A 21,780-nucleotide genomic window follows, 5' to 3' on the forward strand; every position below is an offset into this window, starting at 1 on the left:
CAAGATGGCCGCCATGTGCGGACGTTCGATTCCGTTGGCCGAGACATCTAGCCTTATATATATATATCTATGGGTGGGAGGACCAGATCCCTTTAACACAATTTAGATTGTACTTCTACTTTGAGTAACACCCAGCTCTTTGTTTTACAAATGTATTGAATTACATCACATATGAATGATGATAATGTTTCTCCATCCCATTAGAACACAGCATCCGCCCATGCAGTGTTTGATGATTAATCTTTAAATCCAGACGTTTTCATACAGAAACAGTATAATATTTATAATACTGTTGGGCTGCTCGCAGAGAAAAGGGTGGAGGACCTGAGGTGTGGAGAACATTAAATAACTGTAACATCATGCTACACAATAACCTCTGCATGCTCTGCACATGACACCATCACTCTCAGTATTTATTAAAGCTCTGACACAGATATGACAACCAGGAAATTAAACAGATGACTGATGATTTATGAGAATGGATATTTAAACAAAAAATTCTCTCTGGAACTGATCCTTTGAACACAATCTCTCTTTCTTCTCTTCCCCACACTGCTACACTTGATGATCTAATGAGTCATTTCCAGTCGGACTGGGTTCCTTGTAGTTTTCCCGAGAACCATCATTAACAGCTGTGATCTTAACTTGTGTAGGGATTCATCTTCCAGCTGTTTCTGAGACTTACACACTTTCTAAAATCGTTGCTAACACAGAGGAGTCGGAGGAACAAGAAGACTTCAGAGACAGAGACAGAGACAGAGACAGAGAGTCGGACAGATGGATCACAAATGTGCATGAGAGAGTTCCATGGAAAGAAAAAAAGTTATTGCAAAGTTTAATCTCCTGTTTCCCACATGGCACATTCTTCTCTCCTCTACCTCTCTGATCCGTTCCCTTCTGCAGCTTCCTCCAGTGAGAGTGTCACCAAAAAGTCCCTGAGACACGACTTTTACTCATATTTCTGAATAATCTCTTTTGAGGATTCTGCCTCTCTGTCCATTTCCCAAATGACTCATTTGCATTAAAGATAAAACTGCTGCAGACTTCACATTAATAAATGCACCAAATGCTGGAAAGCTGTTGAAGATTAAAGCCAAGACAAATATTTCAGATGATTGCAAAGTGTTTTGATTCTCTGTTGGTTTGTAGAACACAGTTTGGATCTTTGTTTATTCAGTCCTCACACAGCGAAGCATCATTTCCTCACAGTCTCAAAGTGTGATGCAATAATACAACGCACAAACAGTTGTATATTCTTCACACCTATTGTCCAAAAGCAACTGTAGTCAGTGCATTTGATGAGATTATTGAACATATTATTAAGTTAAAGACAGTGAGCTCGGTTGTCGAAGACCAACTAAACTCCATCGTAGGAACTTGTGACCACATCACATCTTCCTCCTTCCACCCGATGTGTTCTTTAATGAGAACAGAGACTTTCTTGTGGTAAATGGAAGTTCTCTGAGGTCCTCATTCAATCGGGACAGGGACGGAAATGAAATGAAGATGGACAACGTGGGATGAAGATAAAATATCATGTCAAAATATCATCTTGAACTGGTGATACAGGAGTTCAACCAATGGGTGAGTCAGTCTCAGCTGTTTCACACTGTTTTTATAGATAGATAGATAGATAGATAGATAGATAGATAGATAGATAGATAGATAGATAGATAGATAGATAGATAGATAGATAGATAGATAGATAGATAGATAGATAGATAGATAGATAGATAGATAGATAGATAGATAGATAGATAGATAGATAGATAGATAGATAGATAGATAGATAGATAGATAGATAGATAGATAGAAAGATAGATATATAGATAGATAGATAGATAGATAGATAGATAGATAGATAGATAGATAGATAGATAGATAGATAGATAGATAGATAGATAGATAGATAGATAGATAGATAGATAGATAGATAGATAGATAGATAGATAGATAGATAGATAGATAGATAGATAGATAGATAGATAGATAGATAGATAGATAGATAGATAGATAGATAGATAGATAGATAGATAGATAGATAGATAGATAGATAGATAGATAGATAGATAGATAGATAGATAGATAGATAGATAGATAGATAGATAGATAGATAGATAGATAGATAGATAGATAGATAGATAGATAGATAGATAGATAGATAGATAGATAGATAGATAGATAGATAGACAGATAGATAGATGGATACTTTAATAATCCCGAGGGAAATTTAGATCATCCAGTAGCTTATACACTTAAACACCTCACTGACATAAATCACATACGGAGAATATATTTACAGATACAGGAATGGAATGCAATGATGTGATTGTGTCAGTGTCCAGTAGGGAAGTGTTCTTGTGCTGCTGGAGTGGAAAGTACAATAAAATATATATAAATATAAAACAACAAAAATACATACATATATTAATATATGATTATATAAGAATATGTAGTGGTAAAGTCCGTGCATGGGGCTAGTATAGCCATCAATTAACTAATAGAAACCAAACTTATCAGAAACTTGAACAAACATCAGTGAGATGAGAACGACCGAAACTGAAATATTTCCACCTCCTGTTGGCTTGAATTAATCAGAAATCTGTCATTTTGTACTGGTTCACTGTGGGAGTTCACTATCTCACTTTAAATGTTTCTACCATTTAATTCTAAAAAAGTTGTTTTTGTTTTCAGATAAAGCATCAGTCATTTCTCTCTGAGCCAGAAGAGGATTCTCTGGAAAATAATATAAACATAAATTTGCCTTTGAGCCAAAATCGTCAGGTTGTTTTTCTCATGAAGACACTTCAAGATTATCTCCTCGACTTTTTTAGTTTATTTCTTTCTTAACCTTCCCCTCTCTCTTTCTATCACTCGCTCTTCCCCCACCACCTCATCACTCACCTTCCTCCTCCTCCTCCTCCTCCTCCTCCTCCTCCTCCTCCTCCTCCTCCTCCTCCTCCTCCTCCTCCTCCTCCTCCTCCTCCTCCTCCTCCTCCTCCTCCTCCTCCTCCTCCCTCTGTTATTCTCCTCCTCCTCCTTGCAGACCCACACTTTTCCCCGTGGAGAGTCTGCAGTGTGCTGCCAGTGTGAGAGCTGGAGAGACACTCAGGAAACACACCGACCGACACACCGAGGAGGAAACTTCAAAAACAAAACTTTTTTTACTTGTTGTCTCTCAAACTTTGGATGCAAAACCTGCTTCTGCTTTTTCTGGTTTCCTCCGAGAGTTGAGTGATTTCCCACAGAAAGCTGCGATGCTTCTACTGTACCTCCTGACTTTGGCTGGTGAGTTTGTTTTAATGGTGCATGAGGGCACCGTGCTGTTAATGCCAGTTGCCGTGATTCATACTTACCATTCCCTCTCTCTCTCTCTCTCTCTAATTGTCCCTCTTTCTCTCCTTTTCCCTGTCTGTGGTCGCAGCCGCCGTCCAAGCCCACAACCGACTGCTGCCAGGATCCTGCAACTTTGAATCCAGCACCTGCGAGTACACGTCAGATGCAGACTTCTCGAGCTGGACCCTTCACAAAGATGGTACCTGACCTCCACAGATCTGATCTCACACTGTGTCTTCACCCCCTCTTCAGTTTAGATGCTTGTATTGTGGCTCTTAAACCAGTAACAGGAACAGGTTTTTGCTGTGATGCTGAGTTTGGACCGTACCATGGACCGTACCACCACATCTGGTGTGCATTGATCTCAGTCTGCACATCTGGAGTCAGTGAAGAACACATTTAGGCATTCTGCTGGAGTTGGTACCTCGGCTGAAGCAGACGAGCGCGGCACACGCCAAAACTCGACGTAATGTCACAGCGATCAAAGGAAACAGACAAAATGCTTTTAACGATTTAATTTACGTCACAATTTAAGTGTCTTTAACGACTCTGACATTTGCTGCATCTGCTCACATGTGGATTCATGTGTGGGGGTTGAAGTCCTTGCAGCTGAGGGGCCTGACCGAGGGCCCCCAGCTGCACGGCCCTGTCACATGAGCTGGGGCCATGCTTTAAGAGGTGGAGATCATGTTGATGTTACAGGAAACTCTCTCAGATTTTTAACTCTGCTTTAATCACACAAAACCCCCGACCATAAACCAAACTACCTACATTTGAGAAAGCATGTCAGCAGGAATCGGTTCAGGACGGAGTCCAGAGGCCGACACATCAGACGTGATTGGGCAATAGTCAAACTACATGTGTGCAAGTGCAGCTTCAGAATATAATAAACTTCCATCTGTCCAAACTAAATGAGAATTCTGTTTCACCCTGTGTTCCTTTGCAGAGAAGGTCAGGAGGCTTTTAGCAGAAAGACATTTGCTTTGTGCACAAACACCATGTTAACTATGGACAGAGCTAAGCTAGCTGCTTGATGCTAGCACTGTGTGTAACCAACAGACATCATATTCTCATTTGGCAAAACCACAAACAGACAAAAACAAAGTCATTATCACTTGACTTCCTGGCTGTTTGTCTGTAATTAGGTTCAGAAATGTGGGAAAAAGTCAAAAATGTCAGTTTCTCTTTAAACATATATTCAAACTGCAGATTTTGTTTGAGCAACAATCACCAAAAACTAGTAGTGTTGAGAAAAATCCTCCTGTTTGACAAACTGATATTAATATATTAGATAAATGAAGGATTGAGTGGTACAGTCACTTCCTTCACTGTCCTTTGTATCTGCTGCCAGACTCTGTTTTGAAGAGTTGGTGATTTTTTCCCACCACATTTCTCCGCTCTAACTTTTCTCAAACCTCCACAGCCCGTCTCACCGTCTCCTTTTCCTCCGGGAGACGTCAGCCACTTTCTCTTTTCCTGTTTCCATCCTCGTTGCCGCCGGCTCGTTAAGAAAGGTCAGGCCGGTTGGTGCGTTAATGATGTGCTCATGCAGTTCCTGCTCATTTGTTCTCTCCGTCCACTTCTCTGTGCTGCACAGTTTGAGCTCCAACAGAAAACAAGTCATCAAGGCTTTGTCCTTCTTCTTCTGCACTTTCTGCATATTGAGGCAACATGTTTGCGTGTGAGGCCACGTTACGTAAACACAAACATTCATCTTGAATTGAACTGAAAGTGTGGAGAGATGAGCTCAGCCCTGGTGGTTTTGTGTGTGTGTGTGTGTGTGTGTGTGTGTGTGTGTGTGTGTGTGTGTGTGTGTGTGTGTGTGTGTGTGTGTCAGTGAATACACATGAATACACATGTGTTTGTCAGGATGCAGCAGGCCGGAGGCAGCGAGGGCTCTCTACAGGGAAAAGTAATAAGTGACAGAGGAGAGCAGGGATCTCCGAGCGCCTGCAGCACAGACACAGCTCCCAGTCCATGTTGCTGTTAGAGCTGAGCTGGATTTCACTTTGCACCAAGTCACCAAGTAGTTTGTCTTTGGACATCCTTGTGCAAAACGTCTACTTCCCTCAAAACACACATGCAACTCAACTCTCCTGACATTGTGTCTCATCTAATCCCTCCCACCTCCTGGTTCCAGGTCACTTTGTGGCAGTGGACTCGGTGGACGAGCAGGACGGAGAGAGAGGAAGTGCAGGTGAGACACCCGGGGTCACCGGGGTTCTGCTGAGCCCGGCTCTGGAGCAGAGCGAGTGGAGCTGCCTGAGGCTGGTGTACCAGATCACGGGCTCCGGGAGCCTGGAGGTCCTGCAGCGCTCCGAGGGAAGGAGCTTCGACCGGCCTCTGTGGAGCAGCCGGGAGCCGTCCGACAGCTGGGTCATCTCCAGCATGGACCTGCAGAACAGCACCGAGCCTTACAGGGTAAAACACGGGCGTCCAATCTGTGTTTAGAATGTTCCAGCGTCAGATATAAACAAGTCTAAAGCTTCTCTAATGGTCTTTGAAGATTGTTTAGGGTTAATCCATCGTATGGAAACATTAACATACAGGCAGATGATGGAGCGAGAGAAAAGGGGCCTCGACTTCTCAACATGGAAAGGGTTCATCCTCTGAGGAGTTTGAATGTTTGAATGTTTTTGAATCTGCAAGATTTCGATTCTTAGAATTTGACATTTGATATTTTAGAGTGGCTAGAAAAGGGCAGAAAGATTAAAAACCATTCATCATCTGGGTACAATGAACACAAGTAAGTTTTATATAAATTTAGATTTTAGTGTTTGGGGAATCGTAAATAAAAGTGGATAAAAAAACAATAAATCTAGTTTTATACATGATGGAGTTCAAGGACCGGTGTTAAAAACTGTAAAAATAAGAGACTTAGAGCAAAGTATATAGAGAAAGAGACCAAATGTTATGAAAGTATGAAAATTGTCATATTACAAGAGATAGAGTCTTAACATCTCCAGTAATTAATAACATTTGACAGTATTTTAAAATGAAGTTGTGATTTTGAAAGCAGAAAATCGATTTCACAGATGCATGAATCAAGCTGAAATTAGGTCATGAGCAACATAACTGTCAATTCCTCTGAAGCTGCTGAATTAGATAAATTACTGTTTTGATTACAAACAAGGAAATAATGTTGTAATAACTAAAGCTGCTGATTTTTCCAGCCCTGGTTCTGAGAGCTGCAGAAATCCACCTTTCAAGCAGCTGTTTATAGAAGAGACAGATATAGGTGGAGATTAAACACACAATATGAAGTGTGTAACACACACACACACACCTCCAGGGACACACACTATCCAAACACTGTGGGACCAGTACAGCACATGTTTATATTACGTGCAGAGGCAGAGTCGACTCTGACAGGGTCGTGACCTCGGCAATACTCAGGCAAGGGGGGGGGGGGGCCTCCGCGCACAAACACTTTCCAGTCCAGACCAAGGTGGAAAAATGTTAATTGTATATCACGGGTTTAAATATAGAACTAAAAGGTCGATGTTTACTTTTCTCTCCACACAAAAGCCACCAAAACGACCTCAGTCTCTGTGAAGCACGTTTTCCTTTATCATCTTCAAATCATCGACTCAGAAATGATTCAAAACTGCATTAATATGAAGATTGAACGCAGGAGGGAAACAGCCGCTCATGGTTTACTTCCTCTAAAGTGATACGGCCACTAAAGAGCTTTATTAGACGTATGTATCTAACTTCTGACTATGAGAGATATCGATCTTCTCCTCGAGGCCTGAATGTTATAAAGAAAGTGAATTATGATAATTCCCTAAATACCAAACGAAAGGCTACAAAAGAAAGGCTATGTGACATACTTACAGAGCTTTTAAGCCTCTTTTCGCTCCTTGTTTTGGTTTTACTGCACCTTTGCTCTCCTCACGTCTACTTCCTGTTCACTCCGTTCTACTTGTTAACACTTAGTTCTTCTCAGGAGTTGGTGGAGACCAAAATCGAGTTAATAAGGAAGTGAATGTTGGTTAAAGTCTCCTTTGTGTTTATAGACTTAAATATTTGCTGTTCGTTGCTTCACTGTTTGATTCGTTTAATATTAATCTAATTATATTAAATGTGGGATTTGACCCGACCCCCCCACACACACATGTACGGGCCCTGACCTCATCTTATAATCAGGGTGTGTCTCTTCCTCTCAAACCTGCTGCTCACACGAGCTCTGAAACTAAATTGGATTTCTCTGTTTCTCATGGGTGACCCCCCCCCCCCCCAACCCTCCGTACTGTAGCTCACTGTGTATGATGTCATCGGTGTGGCACGCCGTTTGTCTCTGGCTAACGTTACTGAGCAGGTGTTGTTGATTAGGTCGTCATCGAGGGTAAACCTGGAGGCGGCCCGGCTAGCAGCGTGGCGATCTTCGAGATCCACATCAGCCCCGGATTCTGCCTGGGTCGGTGACATCACACACATCTGCTGCCAGATACAGTTACAGCAGCACGACTGTTTTTTGATGATTGTTCACGTTTCTCTTGTCTCCAGAGTGCGACTTCGAGGAGTCTCATCTGTGTGGATACAGTAACCAGTGGAACGCCAACGTGAACTGGTACGTGGGAGGAGGGGAAGTCCAGCTGCTCCACAACGGCCTGCTGGACGACCACACCTTCCAGAACAGGACAGGTGAGTGACATGTAGGGTTGCAAAATTCCGGGAATATTCAAACTTGGAAACTTTCCATGGGAATTAACGGGAATGAACTGGAAATGTTGTGAGTAATTTATACTAACTGTATTTACCTTGTCATATACAGACATAAATATAAACATTTTGATTTGTCATAGGCTGATTTGAGCCCTGAGGAAACTTTGGGCACTTGACTATATGCTTCTGCATCGTTGTGTCATTCTTAACATAGGTCTTTGCACAGTATTTGCAAATGTACACAGCCTTTCCTTCTACATTGGATGGGGTGAAATGTCTCCACACATGAGAGAGTGCACGTGGCATTGTTCTGTAGAATAAGATGAGAAAAAAGTTTGTAAAAAAAACACTAATGCAATGCCAGAGATATAAATAGTTAGCCAAACAATTGGAATCGTCTGTAAAAATATTTTACAATTGATGGATAAATGAATGGAAATAGGCTAGATGAACAGATGAACAATCCTCAATCAGCATGCTCATATATTTTCCACAGTAATATCATGGAAACTTACCTGACTAGTCCTGCACTCTACAGCAGGCCTCAGTAGCCCTGTAGCCAATAGCTTACCGGAAACTTTCCGCCCCTATGCAACTCTAGTGACATGTGACCCACATCTGCACTGAGGGGAGTCAGAGCCCTGCCATATGACTGGTTTTGCCTCCTTTATATAAATGTATGATTTTGAGTGTATAAGTCGCCTTTTTAGCCTAGTTGGTTACCATGGTTCCAAATGGCCTTTGTGGAAAACGCCTAGACATGCCCTGAGGAAAAAATCTGTGAAATATTCATTTTCTGTGGTATTGTTATCAAATTTGAACCTGGGCTAGTCAAGGCTTCATGCTCGGGTCCCAGTGTGTTTTCCAGCTCATCAGTCCCAGCTGGAGTCATCTGCAGGCATCTGTTCACCAGAACATGTTCAGGCGGAAATAAAAACCTCATTAACTGTGTTCCAACTGCTATTACTAAATGCCAGGCGCACTTAGAGTGATTCTGGAAAGTTCAGAATGTTACCTTTCAAAAGAGACCAAGATCATGCATGTACTCTAAATGGTTCAAGAACAGCTTTCAATTTACTTTCGGTTCTCCTCAGACAGGCGTTTTAGCTGAATCTCACCCGCCTCTTAACAGGCTTCCTTACTTGAACAAGATTTTCCTTTTTTCACTGTCTTTTTGATCATTTTAACGATGACCTTTTAAATCTGGGGATTTTATGTTCTCGTCCCTCAGGTCACTTGATGTACGTGGACTCCATCTACGCCAAGACCTTCAAGGAAGTGGCCAAACTGGTGTCTCCCATGACCACGGTGCCGATGTCCGGCTGCCTGAGTTTCCAGTACCAGCGGAGCACGGAGAGAGGGAACCTGTTCTCCGTCTACACCCGCGACCGCCTGGGCCAGTACCAGGAGCTGTGGAGGCCGGAGCTGGAGGAGCAGAGCGAGTGGAGCGGCACGCTGGGCGAGTGGATCCCGGTGCAGGTGGACCTGAAGGCTCCGTACTCTGTGCAGGTCAGAGAGGAACCACAGCTGCATGTCTCAGAAACAGATACTAAGACTTCTGAAATGAGTAGATTCAACCTTCATAGATGGATAGATAGATAGATAGATAGATAGATAGATAGATAGATAGATAGATAGATAGATAGATAGATAGATAGATAGATAGATAGATAGATAGATAGATAGATGGATAGATAGATAGATAGATAGATAGATAGATAGATAGATAGATAGATAGATAGATAGATAGATAGATAGATAGATAGATAGATAGATAGATAGATAGATAGATAGATAGATAGATAGATAGATAGATAGATAGATAGATGGATGGATGGATGGATGGATGGGTGGATGGATGGATGGATGGATGGATGGATGGATGGATGGATGGATGGATAGGTAGGTAGATAGGTTGATAGATAGATAGATAGATAGATAGATAGATAGATAGATAGATAGATAGATAGATAGATAGATAGATAGATAGATAGATAGATAGATAGATAGATAGATAGATAGATAGATAGATAGATAGATAGATAGATAGATAGATAGATAGATAGATAGATAGATAGATAGATAGATAGATAGATAGATAGATAGATAGATAGATAGATAGATGGTTAGATAGATAGATAGATAGATAGATAGATGGTTAGATAGATAGATAGATAGATAGATAGATAGATAGATAGATAGATAGATAGATAGATAGATAGATAGATAGATAGATAGATAGATAGATAGATAGATAGATAGATAGATAGATAGATAGATAGATAGATAGATAGATAGATAGATAGATAGATAGATAGATAGATAGATAGATAGATTGATAGAGAGATAGATAGATACATAGATAGATAGATAGATAGATAGATAGATAGATAGATAGATAGATAGATAGATAGATAGATAGATAGATAGATAGATAGATAGATAGATAGATAGATAGATAGATAGATAGATAGATAGATAGATAGATAGATAGATAGATAGATAGATAGATAGATAGATAGATAGATAGATAGATAGATAGATAGATAGATAGATAGATAGATAGATAGATAGATAGATAGATAGATAGATAGATAGATAGATAGATTACTTTATTCATCCCTGAAAGGAAATTAAGTCGTCATAGCAGCCGGTATATTTGAATACAATACAATAGAATAAAATAAAAAATATTGAGGTAGAAAGAATAAAAACAGAAACACAAGATAAACAGGTAGATAAGGTGCAGTGGCAAGATGATGGTAATAGTACTGATGATATGATGGTAATGTTATTGTTACACAGTATATAAAAAAAATAGTACAGTATATATAGTATATAATATAACATAATATATATTTATATATGATAGTAATTATACCAATATAATAGCAGTATATGGTAATAATGGCAGCAACAGTATATATAATAATAATAGTAAATATAATAATAATAATAACATGTACACATGTATAAATATGTGTATATAGACTTATATATACAAAGAATATACAGAGAGTATGATATAATATGATATGATATATAGTAGAGGTATAAATATAAGTATTTGACTATACAATAGATAATATAATATACTATGAGTGTATATTATATTATTCATAACCTCCGTGGTGGACGTATAAGTTCTGTCGTGGCTGCTGGCACCAGAAAACTTTCCTTCTGAGAAGGTGGAGGAGAGAGTGAATGAGGAAAGGAAAGGAGGAGGAAACGGAAGGAAAGGAGAGGTATGAAGGAGGAAAGGAAGTAGGAGGGAGGAGAGGAATGAAGGAGGAAAGAAAGGGAAAGGAATGAGGAAAGAGTGAATGAGGAAACAGAAGGAGGAGGAAACGGAAGGAAGGGAGAGGAGAGGAATGAAGGAGGAAAGAAAGGGAAAGGAAGGAGGAAAGAATGAATGAGGAAAGGAAAGGAGGAGGAAACAGAAGGAAAGGAGAGGTGATGAATGAAGCAGTAAAGAAAGGTAAAGGAAGGAGGAAAGAGTGTATGAGGAAAGGAAAAGAGGAGGAAACGGAAGGAAGGAAAGTAGATGAATGAAGGAGGAAAGAGTGAATGAGGAAACAGAAGGAGGAGGAAACGGAAGGAAAGGAGAGGAGAGGTATGAAGGAGGAAAGGAAGTAGGAGGGAGGAGAGGAATGAAGGAGGAAAGAAAGGGAAAGGAAGAAGGAAAAAATGAATGAGGAAAGGAAAGGAGGAGGAAACGGAAGGAAACGAGACGTGAGGAATGAAGCAGTAAAGAAAGGTAAAGGAAAGAGGAAAGAGTGAATGAGGAAAGGAAAGGAGGAGGAAACGGAAGGAAGGAAAGTAGATGAATGAAGGAGGAAAGAGTGAATGAGGAAACAGAAGGAGGAGGAAACGGAAGGAAAGGAGAGGAGAGGTATGAAGGAGGAAAGGAAGTAGGAGGGAGGAGAGGAATGAAGGAGGAAAGAAAGGGAAAGGAAGAAGGAGGAAACTGAAGGAAAGGAGAGGAAAGAGGAAAGGACATCAACAAATAGAAAAGGAAGGTGAATAGAAGAAAGAAAACGAATATTTAAGTGATAAAAACTAAATTATTGTTCTTAGACGACACAGCCTCTTCCTCACACGTCCTTCGTGATGAAGATCAACTCTGATGCCAAAGTTGTCAAAGCTTTTCCAGACGCTGACTTTTCTTTCTGCTGGCACCAGAAAAACATCCTTAAATCAACATCTGTGCATTTATGTGTCTTTGTTTACGAGCGTCTGTCTCCATGTGTCCATCTGTCCCATCAGGTCGTGTTTGAAGTCACGTTCAACAGTCCGAGAGGCGGACGAGTGGCCGTCGATGACATTTCCTTTTCCTCAGAGTTCTGCAGCTCGGACACCGGTGAGCTGCTCTCACGCTCGTTAAAACTGTCGTGTTTATCTCAGAGTTAAATTGAAGGAGGTGGACAAAGGGAGGACAGAGGGGGGGGGAGGAGGGATGAGGACGCACAAACAACATATTTTACAAGAACTAAAAGACCATTGACCGTAGAAGGAACAGTAGTTTGTTCTGTGGGTGGTTAAAAGAAAAGCATTGGCAAAGAAGGGTCAAACTACTCTTCTCTTCTCATCTCATTGTTATACCAACCGACTGTCCATCCCTTTACTGGCAATACTAGCCCCATGCACGGTCTTTACCACTACATATTCTTATATTACTACATATTCTTATATATTTATATATGTATATATTTTTGTTGTTTTATATATATATATATATATATATATTTTATTGTACTTTCCACTCCAGCAGCACAAGAACACTTCCCTACTGGACATTGACACAATCACATCATTGCATTCCATTCCTCTATCTGTAAATATGTTCTTTTATGTGATTTATGTCAGTGAGGTGTTTAAGTGTTAAATGTATAAGCTACTGGATGATCTAAATTTCCCTCGGGATTAATAAAGTATCCATCTATCTATCTATCTATCTATCTATCTATCTATCTATCTATCTATCTATCTATCTATCTATCTATCTATCTATCTATCTATCTATCTATCTATCTATCTATCTATCTATCTATCTATCTATCTATCTATCTATCTATCTATCTATCTATCTATCTATCTATCTATCTATCTATCTATCTATCTATCTATCTATCTATCTATCTATCTATCTATCTATCTATCTATCTATCTATCTATCTATCTATCTATCTATCTATCTATCAATCTATCAAAATATCTATCTATCTATCTATCTATCTATCTATCTATCTATCTATCTATCTATCTATCTATCTATCTATCTATCTATCTATCTATCTATCTATCTATCTATCTATCTATCTATCTATCTATCTATCTATCTATCTATCTATCTATCTATCTATCTATCTATCTATCTATCTATCTATCTATCTATCTATCTATCTATCTATCTATCTATCTATCTATCTATCTATCTATCTATCTATCTATCTATCTATCTATCTATCTATCTAAAACGTATCATCCTCCAGCTCCTTTAAATTGAATAAAGACCTGAACACAATGTGAATTATTATCAAGCCATGAAAGCGCTGATTCCTTCCACGTGTCTCCACAGAGCCGACCTTTGACCCCTCCGTGGCCAGCTGTGACTTTGAGTCCGGGTTCTGCAGCTACACCCAGGACCAGGTGACGGGCTCGTCGTGGAGGAGAGTCTCCGTGAAGCCCAACATCTTCAGGAACGGAGACCACACCACAGGAGCAGGTGGAGAAACAGAGAGAACTCAGTTTCCCTTTGAAACAGAAATGATGCAACTGGCTTTAAAAACAGTGGAACCATTGAATGAAAACGGTCTCAAACAAAGAGAGCTGTGAATCTGAGATCTCCACTCGGTCCCTGACGAGCAGATTCCTCCAGGAAATAAACGCTTTCTCCTTCCTGCAGGATCCTTCCTGTTAGCGAACTCCCGGCTAACCCCGCGCTCCGGCTACGTCAGCCGCCTGTCGGGTCCGACTCTGCCCGGGAACATGAAGTACTGCCTGAGCTTCTACTTCTCTCTGAGGGGTGAGCGCCACCACACAAGCGCCTCTCCCTGAAGGATATTAGATTTTCTGTGTGTGATTCATTGGCTGTGATTTATTTCACTGACTGCAGGTTTCAACCAGATTTCAACCAGACGGAGCAGGCCCTGGCCGTGTATCTGCAGCAGCAGCACGGAGCCGGCAGCCAGGAGAAGATCTGGAGCCAGGGAGAGAAGTCCAGAGGAATCTGGATCGCTGCAGATGTGACCTTCCATACATCTCAGCCGTCCAAGGTCAGAGGTCACGGAGTGGAGATACAGTTCAGTCCTGAGAGGGTGGAGGAGAGAGTGGATGAGGAAAGGAAAGGAAGAGGAAACGGAAGGAAAGGAGAGGAGAGGAATGAAGGAGTAAAGAAGGGGAAAGGAAGGAGGAGGGAGGAATGGAAAGGAAAGGAAAGGAAAGGAAAGGAAAGGAAAGGAAAGGAAAGGAAAGGAAAGGAAAGGAAAGGAAAGGAAAGGAAAGGAAAGGAAAGGAAAGGAAAGGAAAGGAAAGGAAAGGAAAGGAAAGGAAAGGAAAGGAGGAAACGGAAGGAAAGGAGAGGAGAGGAATGAAGGAGGAAAGAAAGGGAAGGGAAGGAGGAAAGAGTGAATGAGGAAAGGAAAGGAGGAGGAAACGGAAGGAGAGGAGAGGAGAGAAGAGGAGAGGAATGAAGGAGGAAAGAAAGGTTAAGGAATGAGGAAAGAGTGAATGAGGAAAGGAAAGGAGGAGGAAACGGAAGGAAAGGAGAGGAATGAAGCAGTAAAGAACGGTAAAGGAAGGAGGAAAGAGTGAATGAGGAAAGGAAAGGAGGAGGAAGCGGAAGGAGAGGAGAGGAGAGAAGAGAAGAGGAGAGGAGAGGAGAGGAATGAAGGAGGAAAGGAAAGGATGAGGAAACTGAAGGAAAGGGGAGGAGAGGAATGAAGGAGGAAAGAAGGGGAAAGGAAGGAGGAGGGAGGAAGGGAAAGGAAAGGAGGAGGAAGAAACTAAAGGAGGAGGATAGAAAGGGAAAGGAAAGAAAAGGAGGAAACTGAAGGAAAGGAAAGGAAAGGAAAGAGGAAAGGAAGCTGAAATACAGTTCAGTCTGAGAGGGTGGAGGAGAGAGTGAATGAGTAAAGGAAAGGAGGAGGAAACGGAAGGAAAGTAGAGGAGAGGAATGAAGGAGTAAAGAAAGGGAAGGGAAGGAGGAAAGAGTGAATGAGGAAAGGAAAGGAGGAGGAAACGGAAGGAAAGGAAAGTAGATGAATGAAGAAGGAAAGAAGGGGAAAGGAAGGAGGAGGGAGGAAACGGAAGGAGAGGAGAGGAATGAAGCAGCAAAGAAAGGTAAAGGAAGGAGGAAAGAGTGAATGAGGAAAGGAAAGGAGGAGGAAACGGAAGGATAGGAGAGGAGAGGACTGAAGGAGAGAGAAAGGGAAAGGAAGGAGGAAAGAGTGAATGAGGAAAGGAAAGGAGGAGGAAACGGAAGGAAAGGAGAGGAATGAAGCAGTAAAGAACGGTAAAGGAAGGAGGAAAGAGTGAATGAGGAAATAAAAGGAGGAGGAAACGGCAGGAAAGGAGAGGAGAGGAACGAAGCAGCAAAGAAAGGGAAGGGAAGCAAGAAAGAGTGAATGAGGAAAGGAAAGGAGGAGGAAACGGCAGGAAAGGAGAAGAGAGTTATGAAGCAGTAAAGAAAGGGAAGGGAAGGAGGAGGGAAGAAAGGAAAGGAGAGGAGAGGAATGAAGCAGGAAAGGAAAGGATGAGGAAACTAAAAGAAAGGAAAGGAAGCAAGATGGATAGAAGAAAGAAAAACAATATTTAAGTGATAAAAACTCATACATATATATATAAATTATTGTTCTCAGACGACACATCCTCTTCCTCACACGTCCTTCGTGATGAAGATCAACTCACTCTGCTTTTCCAGACACTGACTTTTCTTTCTCTTTTCTTTTAAAACACGATGAATCTCTTTCCTTCCTCACATCTCATCTCACAGTCTCACACAAACCACGTGAGCAGGAAGCAGCGACCACAACAAAGTGTTCGTGGCTTCAGGTTTCAATCAGACAACCGTCAGTGGATCAAGTTCCTCGGGTTCTGTCTCGTCTCACTTCCTGTTCCCTGCTCTGCTCCTCAGGTGGTTTTCATCAGCACCTGCAGAAGCTTCTGGGACTGTGGCTCCGTGGCGCTGGACGACGTCAGCGTGAAGCTCGGAGACTGTGAGCTGCCGGCAACAGGTAACAAGAGACGAGTCAGAGGATCTCATGTCCTCAGCCAAGGCCCAACAGGCTCTTTAAATCAATCAAACTGTAACAAACTCCGTTATACATAAGAGCTAGTAACAGGTTTAGAGCCCTACTTTTCAAATATGATTCAAGATTCAAGATTCAAGATTTTTATTGTCAAATGCACAGAGATAACATGAAGTAGTCACTGTCAATGAAATGCTTGGGTCACACACTCTCTTTAAGCAATGCTCAGTAATTTCAACCCAAAAAAATAAAATAAAAATAGAAATAGTATAAAATAGAATAAAAAAGAGTAAAATAGAATAACAATGAAAAAGAATATCAAAAATTTAAAATAGAAAATAAAATATATACATCTAAATTTATATCTTTACAGATGGATGTATATCTTTACAGATATAGATCTGAAATCTGTACACACTCATAGATATCAGTCCCCTTAATGTGCCTGATTGTTATTATAAAGGTCGAGGAATTATTCCCTGGAAAAATTTTAAAAAATGTCACAAAAACGAATCATTCAACAAATTTAATTTAGTTCTTTCCTGTCCCATAACACATCGGTCCATTAAGTTTCATGGTAATTTGTCAGGTAGTTTTTACATAAGTCTGCAAACTAAAAGACAAACACAGATAAAAACACAACCTCCTCATCAGGGGTGTAAAATATTTAAAACACGTGACAACATGTTACTTACCAGGGCAGTGTTTTATTAGAAACTTAATAAACTTTTTGAGACAACAAACTCCCTTACACATTCGAGCTTTAGTTTTAATCCCTTGTTGACGAATGTCGCGAATTCGCCTCAAACCCCATCCCGGTCTTTTTATCCCACTGATGCCTGATGGTGCAAATACTACACATACCATGAAGGTATTGGAAGTACTCTGCTGCCATCTAGTGGTCGGAGTGGCGAATACATACTAGCCCCTTGGTACTGTGCAGCAAAGTTATTTTGAGATATTAAGCTGTATTTGAAATACTGTGATGATGGAACAGCAATGATTTTACAGAAACATATGTTGTTATTCAATTTCAAGCAAAAGCAGCATCAATATAATAATCTACATACCAGAGACTGGAAAATGTGTTAAATTACGGTTATGCCCCGTTATGCCTAATGTCGCTAATTTGCCTCATACCTAAATTGTATATCTATTGTATGTGCTATATTGAAATTAACAATCTCCACTTAATTTAGAATCTGTATGACAGCCAAAAACACAAATAATATTTTTTTTTATATTATTGGAAATTAATTCAGGCAATATGGGGTTAAAGCCTTACTTTTCAAATATGATATAGTTCTGAAATCTGAAATTAAGCACTCATAGATGTCAGTCCCCTAAATGTGCCTGATTGTTATTATAAAGGTCGAGGAATTAATCCCTGGCAAATTTAAACATGTCATATAAAACAAGATGAGTCAGCTCGTAATGCTGAAGAAAGTGTACAAAAAAAACTGTTACTAACCAGGGCTCTATATTTAATCAGAAACTTAATAAACGTTTTGATACTTTAAAACTTTAAATCAAAAACTTGGATCATAATAAGATGCAAGACTGGAGAGATGATCTTTGTGCAATTTCCTGAAAGATGCTTTTCAGTTTTTCCAGCTTTGAGCTTTAAGATCTGAGCCTCAGCAAAGACGACCCTGAAGAAAACAATATGAAAACATGTATCATGCTACAGTCAGATTAACCCCCTCCTCCCCCCCATGCTGCAGGCTCGCTGGCGTCCCCCCTCCCCGGGCACTGTGACTTTGAGGCCGGGCTGTGCGGTTACACTCAGGACAAACACACAGACGCTGCAGACTGGGAGCTGAGGAGAGGACCCACCCCCACCTCCTACACCGGGCCCAGAGGAGACCACACCGCGGGACTGGGTGAGCAGCTCCTTCCCCCTCAGCCTCCACCTCTGGAACATCTGCATGTCCACAGCTGTGATGACTAGGGTTGCAAAATTCCGGGAATATTCAAAGTTGGAAACTTTCCATGGGAATTAACGGGAATTAACGGGAATATACGGGAATAAACTGGAAATGTTGTGGGTAATTTATACTAACTGTGTTTACCTTGTCATATACAGACATAAATATAAATATTTTGTTTTGTCATAGGCTGATTTGAGTCCTGAGGAAACTTTGGGCACTTGACTATATGCTTCTGCATCGTTGTGTCATTCTTAACATAGATCTTTGCACAGTATTTGCAAATGTACACAGCCTTTCCTTCTACATTGGATGGGGTGAAATGTCTCCACACATGAGAGAGTGCACGTGGCATTGTTCTGTAGAATAAGATGAGAAAAAAGTTTGTAAAAAAACACTAATGCAATGCCAGAGATATAAATAGTTAGCCAAACAATTGGAATCGTCTGTAAACATATTTTACAATTGATGGATAAATAAATGGAAATAGTCTAGATGAACAGATGAACAATCCTCAATCAGCATGCTAATATGTTTTCCCAGTAATATCATGGAAACTTACCTGACTAGTCCTTCACTCTACAGCAGGCCTCAATAGCCCTGCTGTAGAGTGAAGCATGCTGGGAGTTATCTGTGCATGTGATGGAAGAATGCACAGTGGAGGGTTGAAACTCAACATTCCATACATCTTTAAAATAGAGTTTTGAATGATGTTTTTATTGCTCAGCGTTTAATTTGCGTAGTTGTTTGTTTTTCAAAATTCCCAAAATTCCCGAGCTTAACTTCCCATGGAAACTTTCCGGAAATTTACCGGAAACTTTCCGCCCCTTTGCAACCCTAGTGATGACCCCAACCTGTTGCCTTCTGATTGACAGGATACTACCTGTACCTGGAGGCCTCCCCCCTGCTGTCGGGTCAGAACGCCCGGCTGCTCTCTCGCCCCCTGAGGGGGTCCAGGGGGTCCCAGTGTCTCAGCTTCTACTACCACATGTACGGCTCTGGAACCGGCCGGCTCAGCGTCCACCTGGACAACGGCGGCGACGACGTGTTGCTGTGGCAACAGAGCGGCGAGCAGAGCATCGCCTGGCTGAGGGCCAGAGTGGAGTATCAAAGCGACAGCCTGCATCAGGCAAGAGGAGCAGAGTCTCAGAGATGTTTTATTTAGGGCTGGGCAAGTTAACTCGTTTTAATCGAGTTAACTCAAGTGATGAGTTAACTCGATTAATTATTTTATCTCGCATTAACTCAGGTTTGATTATTTATTGTTTTATTGTGAAAGTCAGGCTTTTATTTTGTGAAAGTCTGTTGCTGACTGCTGCGGAACCGGAAAAAAGAAAATAATTGGCGGATAAACAACCATGGATAAGGGTACGGAGCTTTTACATGGCCATTTTCATTTTAAAGTTCTTCCAGACGGCGGAGTCGACAGAACCAAAGTAATTTGTAGTCACTGCCAAGGTGAATTTTCTGATCACCGGAGAACTTCCAGTTTAAAATATCACCTAAATGCAAAACACACAGTTGATATCAGCAAATCACTCAACGAAACAGCGAGCGGAGCGAGGCTTCGGCAGACTACGTTAGACGCAGGGAGGAGAATACATTTTTCATAACGAAGAGGATAACATTAATGCCCTGGCAGTGGCATTGAGCTTTATTATTATTTTGTATTTGCTTTGATAACATTGTTAAGTTGAGATTTACACTGAATATTTTATTTAACTGCTACTGTATTAAATGCTGATGTTAAAAGTGTTTGCACAACAAATGTTATGGCACTTTCGTTCATATGGCAGAACATTGAAAATAAAATTGCGCTATACACTACTTTTTAATTCATTATTGGATTTTGCGTATACAAATGCGATTAATCGTGATTAATCAGGGAAATCATGCGATTAATCCGATTAAAACTTTTAATCGTTGCCCAGCCCTAGTTTTATTAGATTTTAGATTTAAGAACCTGAACCTGGATGAGTTTGACTTGTGATGCAGTTCTCAAACTTTGATTTAGATCCGTCTACACACGTCTCTTAAATCTGTGGTTGGGTTTTCTTGGACTTCAGGTGGAACCACAGCTTGACATGAGAAATTCAATATAGAGGAGCTGATGGGTTCTTTTCGTTAAGTTAACGTACAAACAAGAAATTAGAAACACAGTGAGGTTGAAGGAGAAAGAAAAACACTTTGAATAAACAGAATAGAATCTACACTGAGTTAAAGTTTAGTTATATTTGGCTCAGGTTGGATATTACAGGATGAATTATAACTTTGCTGACGTTTCGGAGAAATATTTGGCCCAAATTTTTCCTGGATGAGACGAGATCAACCTGGAGCCAAATCTATTCTAAAAAAATAACAGGAAATCTTCCACGAAGAGAAATTGGGCAAAGCTTCAAAATATTTGTAAAGATTTATGAATCGTTTATAAACTAGATTTCATGATGAATAATTATGAAGTCGATGTTTATCTTGTTCCATAGTAATCGGACTGATTAATTTACAGTCTCACTAAACAGCTTCTGTACTAAACGTCTGCACAGGATACAGATGTGATCTCATCCTGCAGAGAGACACCGTGATGGCAGAACTTCATCACTTTCTCCAAAGGGAGGAAGAGCGAGTGCAGGAGGAGGAATGAGCAGAAAGGAACTTAGCCTCGACTGTGGGTTGAATACGATTCTGCCAAAACAAGAGCCGCTTCGCCTGTTAGAGGGTTTGATCACAGAAAACTGTGGCAGCTTTAAAGGAGACATGAGAGCAGATTATGTCAGTGAGAAGGGAATGTTAGTGGGAACCAGTCTCCACCAGCGTTAGGTCACTTTCCCATAAACGTGCCAACAGAAAGAGGTTGTGCTGAACCCACGGTCTTGCCACTAACAGGCCTTTGCAGAGGTTCTGTTTTCCACTGCTCTCTTTTTAATGGAAACATGGAGACATTAAAAAACCTCCAACAGCTTCTCAAATAATCTAAACTCTCACTGTTTCCCTTCCTCTCGTCCCAGCTCGTGTTTGAAGCGACCAGAGGTTCTTCAGTGAGGAGCGACATCGCCATAGATGACATCACCATGGAAGGTGGACCCTGCCCAGGTAAGAAAAAACTAGATATTCAACCTGTTCCTCAGGATTAAACATCCTAGAAAGAAAGGAAATTAACCAATGTTTATTTAAAGATATAAAGCAGCTTCCTTGCTTTTTTATTCCCCTGCAGAAATGGAGATTCAAGCGAGCGTGGGAACCTCCAACGAGATCGAGTAGAGAACCGCCCGCTCGGTCAGATGCATGAACCCTGGGATCACATATTGTTTTTGCACATTACAGACGACTTAACGTGTTGTCCACCCCCGGAAAAAACATGTCGGTCAGAACCTGTAGGAATAAATTTGGGTGAAACTCATCATGTAGTTCTGTTTTCATGGAGCCAAACATATCAGTTGTGTCATAGTCGACATTTCCTTCCTGCTCCGTAGCAACAGAGAGTTTGTTAAACTGTGTTTGTCTTCACATTTATATGCATTAGATTAATGCTCCACGCTCAAATAAAGAGAGACGGTTCTTCCACATGACTCTTGTTTGTCTTTTCATCGGTAACAGCAGAG

General features: G+C 40.9%; 1 protein-coding gene across 1 annotated transcript; it reads left to right on the forward strand.

Annotated features, from left to right (window-relative positions):
- The first annotated feature begins 3,179 nt into the window (after positions 1 to 3,179).
- Positions 3,180 to 21,726, forward strand: LOC133009850 (MAM domain-containing protein 2-like). Its single transcript, XM_061077395.1, has 15 exons — positions 3,180 to 3,288; positions 3,425 to 3,535; positions 5,477 to 5,757; positions 7,672 to 7,756; positions 7,846 to 7,983; positions 9,236 to 9,513; positions 12,271 to 12,364; positions 13,583 to 13,729; positions 13,910 to 14,029; positions 14,131 to 14,279; positions 16,139 to 16,238; positions 17,978 to 18,136; positions 19,057 to 19,310; positions 21,187 to 21,271; positions 21,393 to 21,726. Exons 1-15 carry the CDS (start codon positions 3,258 to 3,260, stop codon positions 21,437 to 21,439), a joined length of 2,079 nt encoding a protein of 692 aa, XP_060933378.1. The 5' UTR covers positions 3,180 to 3,257; the 3' UTR covers positions 21,440 to 21,726.
- Positions 21,727 to 21,780: the final 54 nt, after the last annotated feature.

Source organism: Limanda limanda, chromosome 1 (genome assembly GCF_963576545.1).
Source record: "Limanda limanda chromosome 1, fLimLim1.1, whole genome shotgun sequence".
NCBI lineage: Eukaryota > Metazoa > Chordata > Actinopteri > Pleuronectiformes > Pleuronectidae > Limanda > Limanda limanda.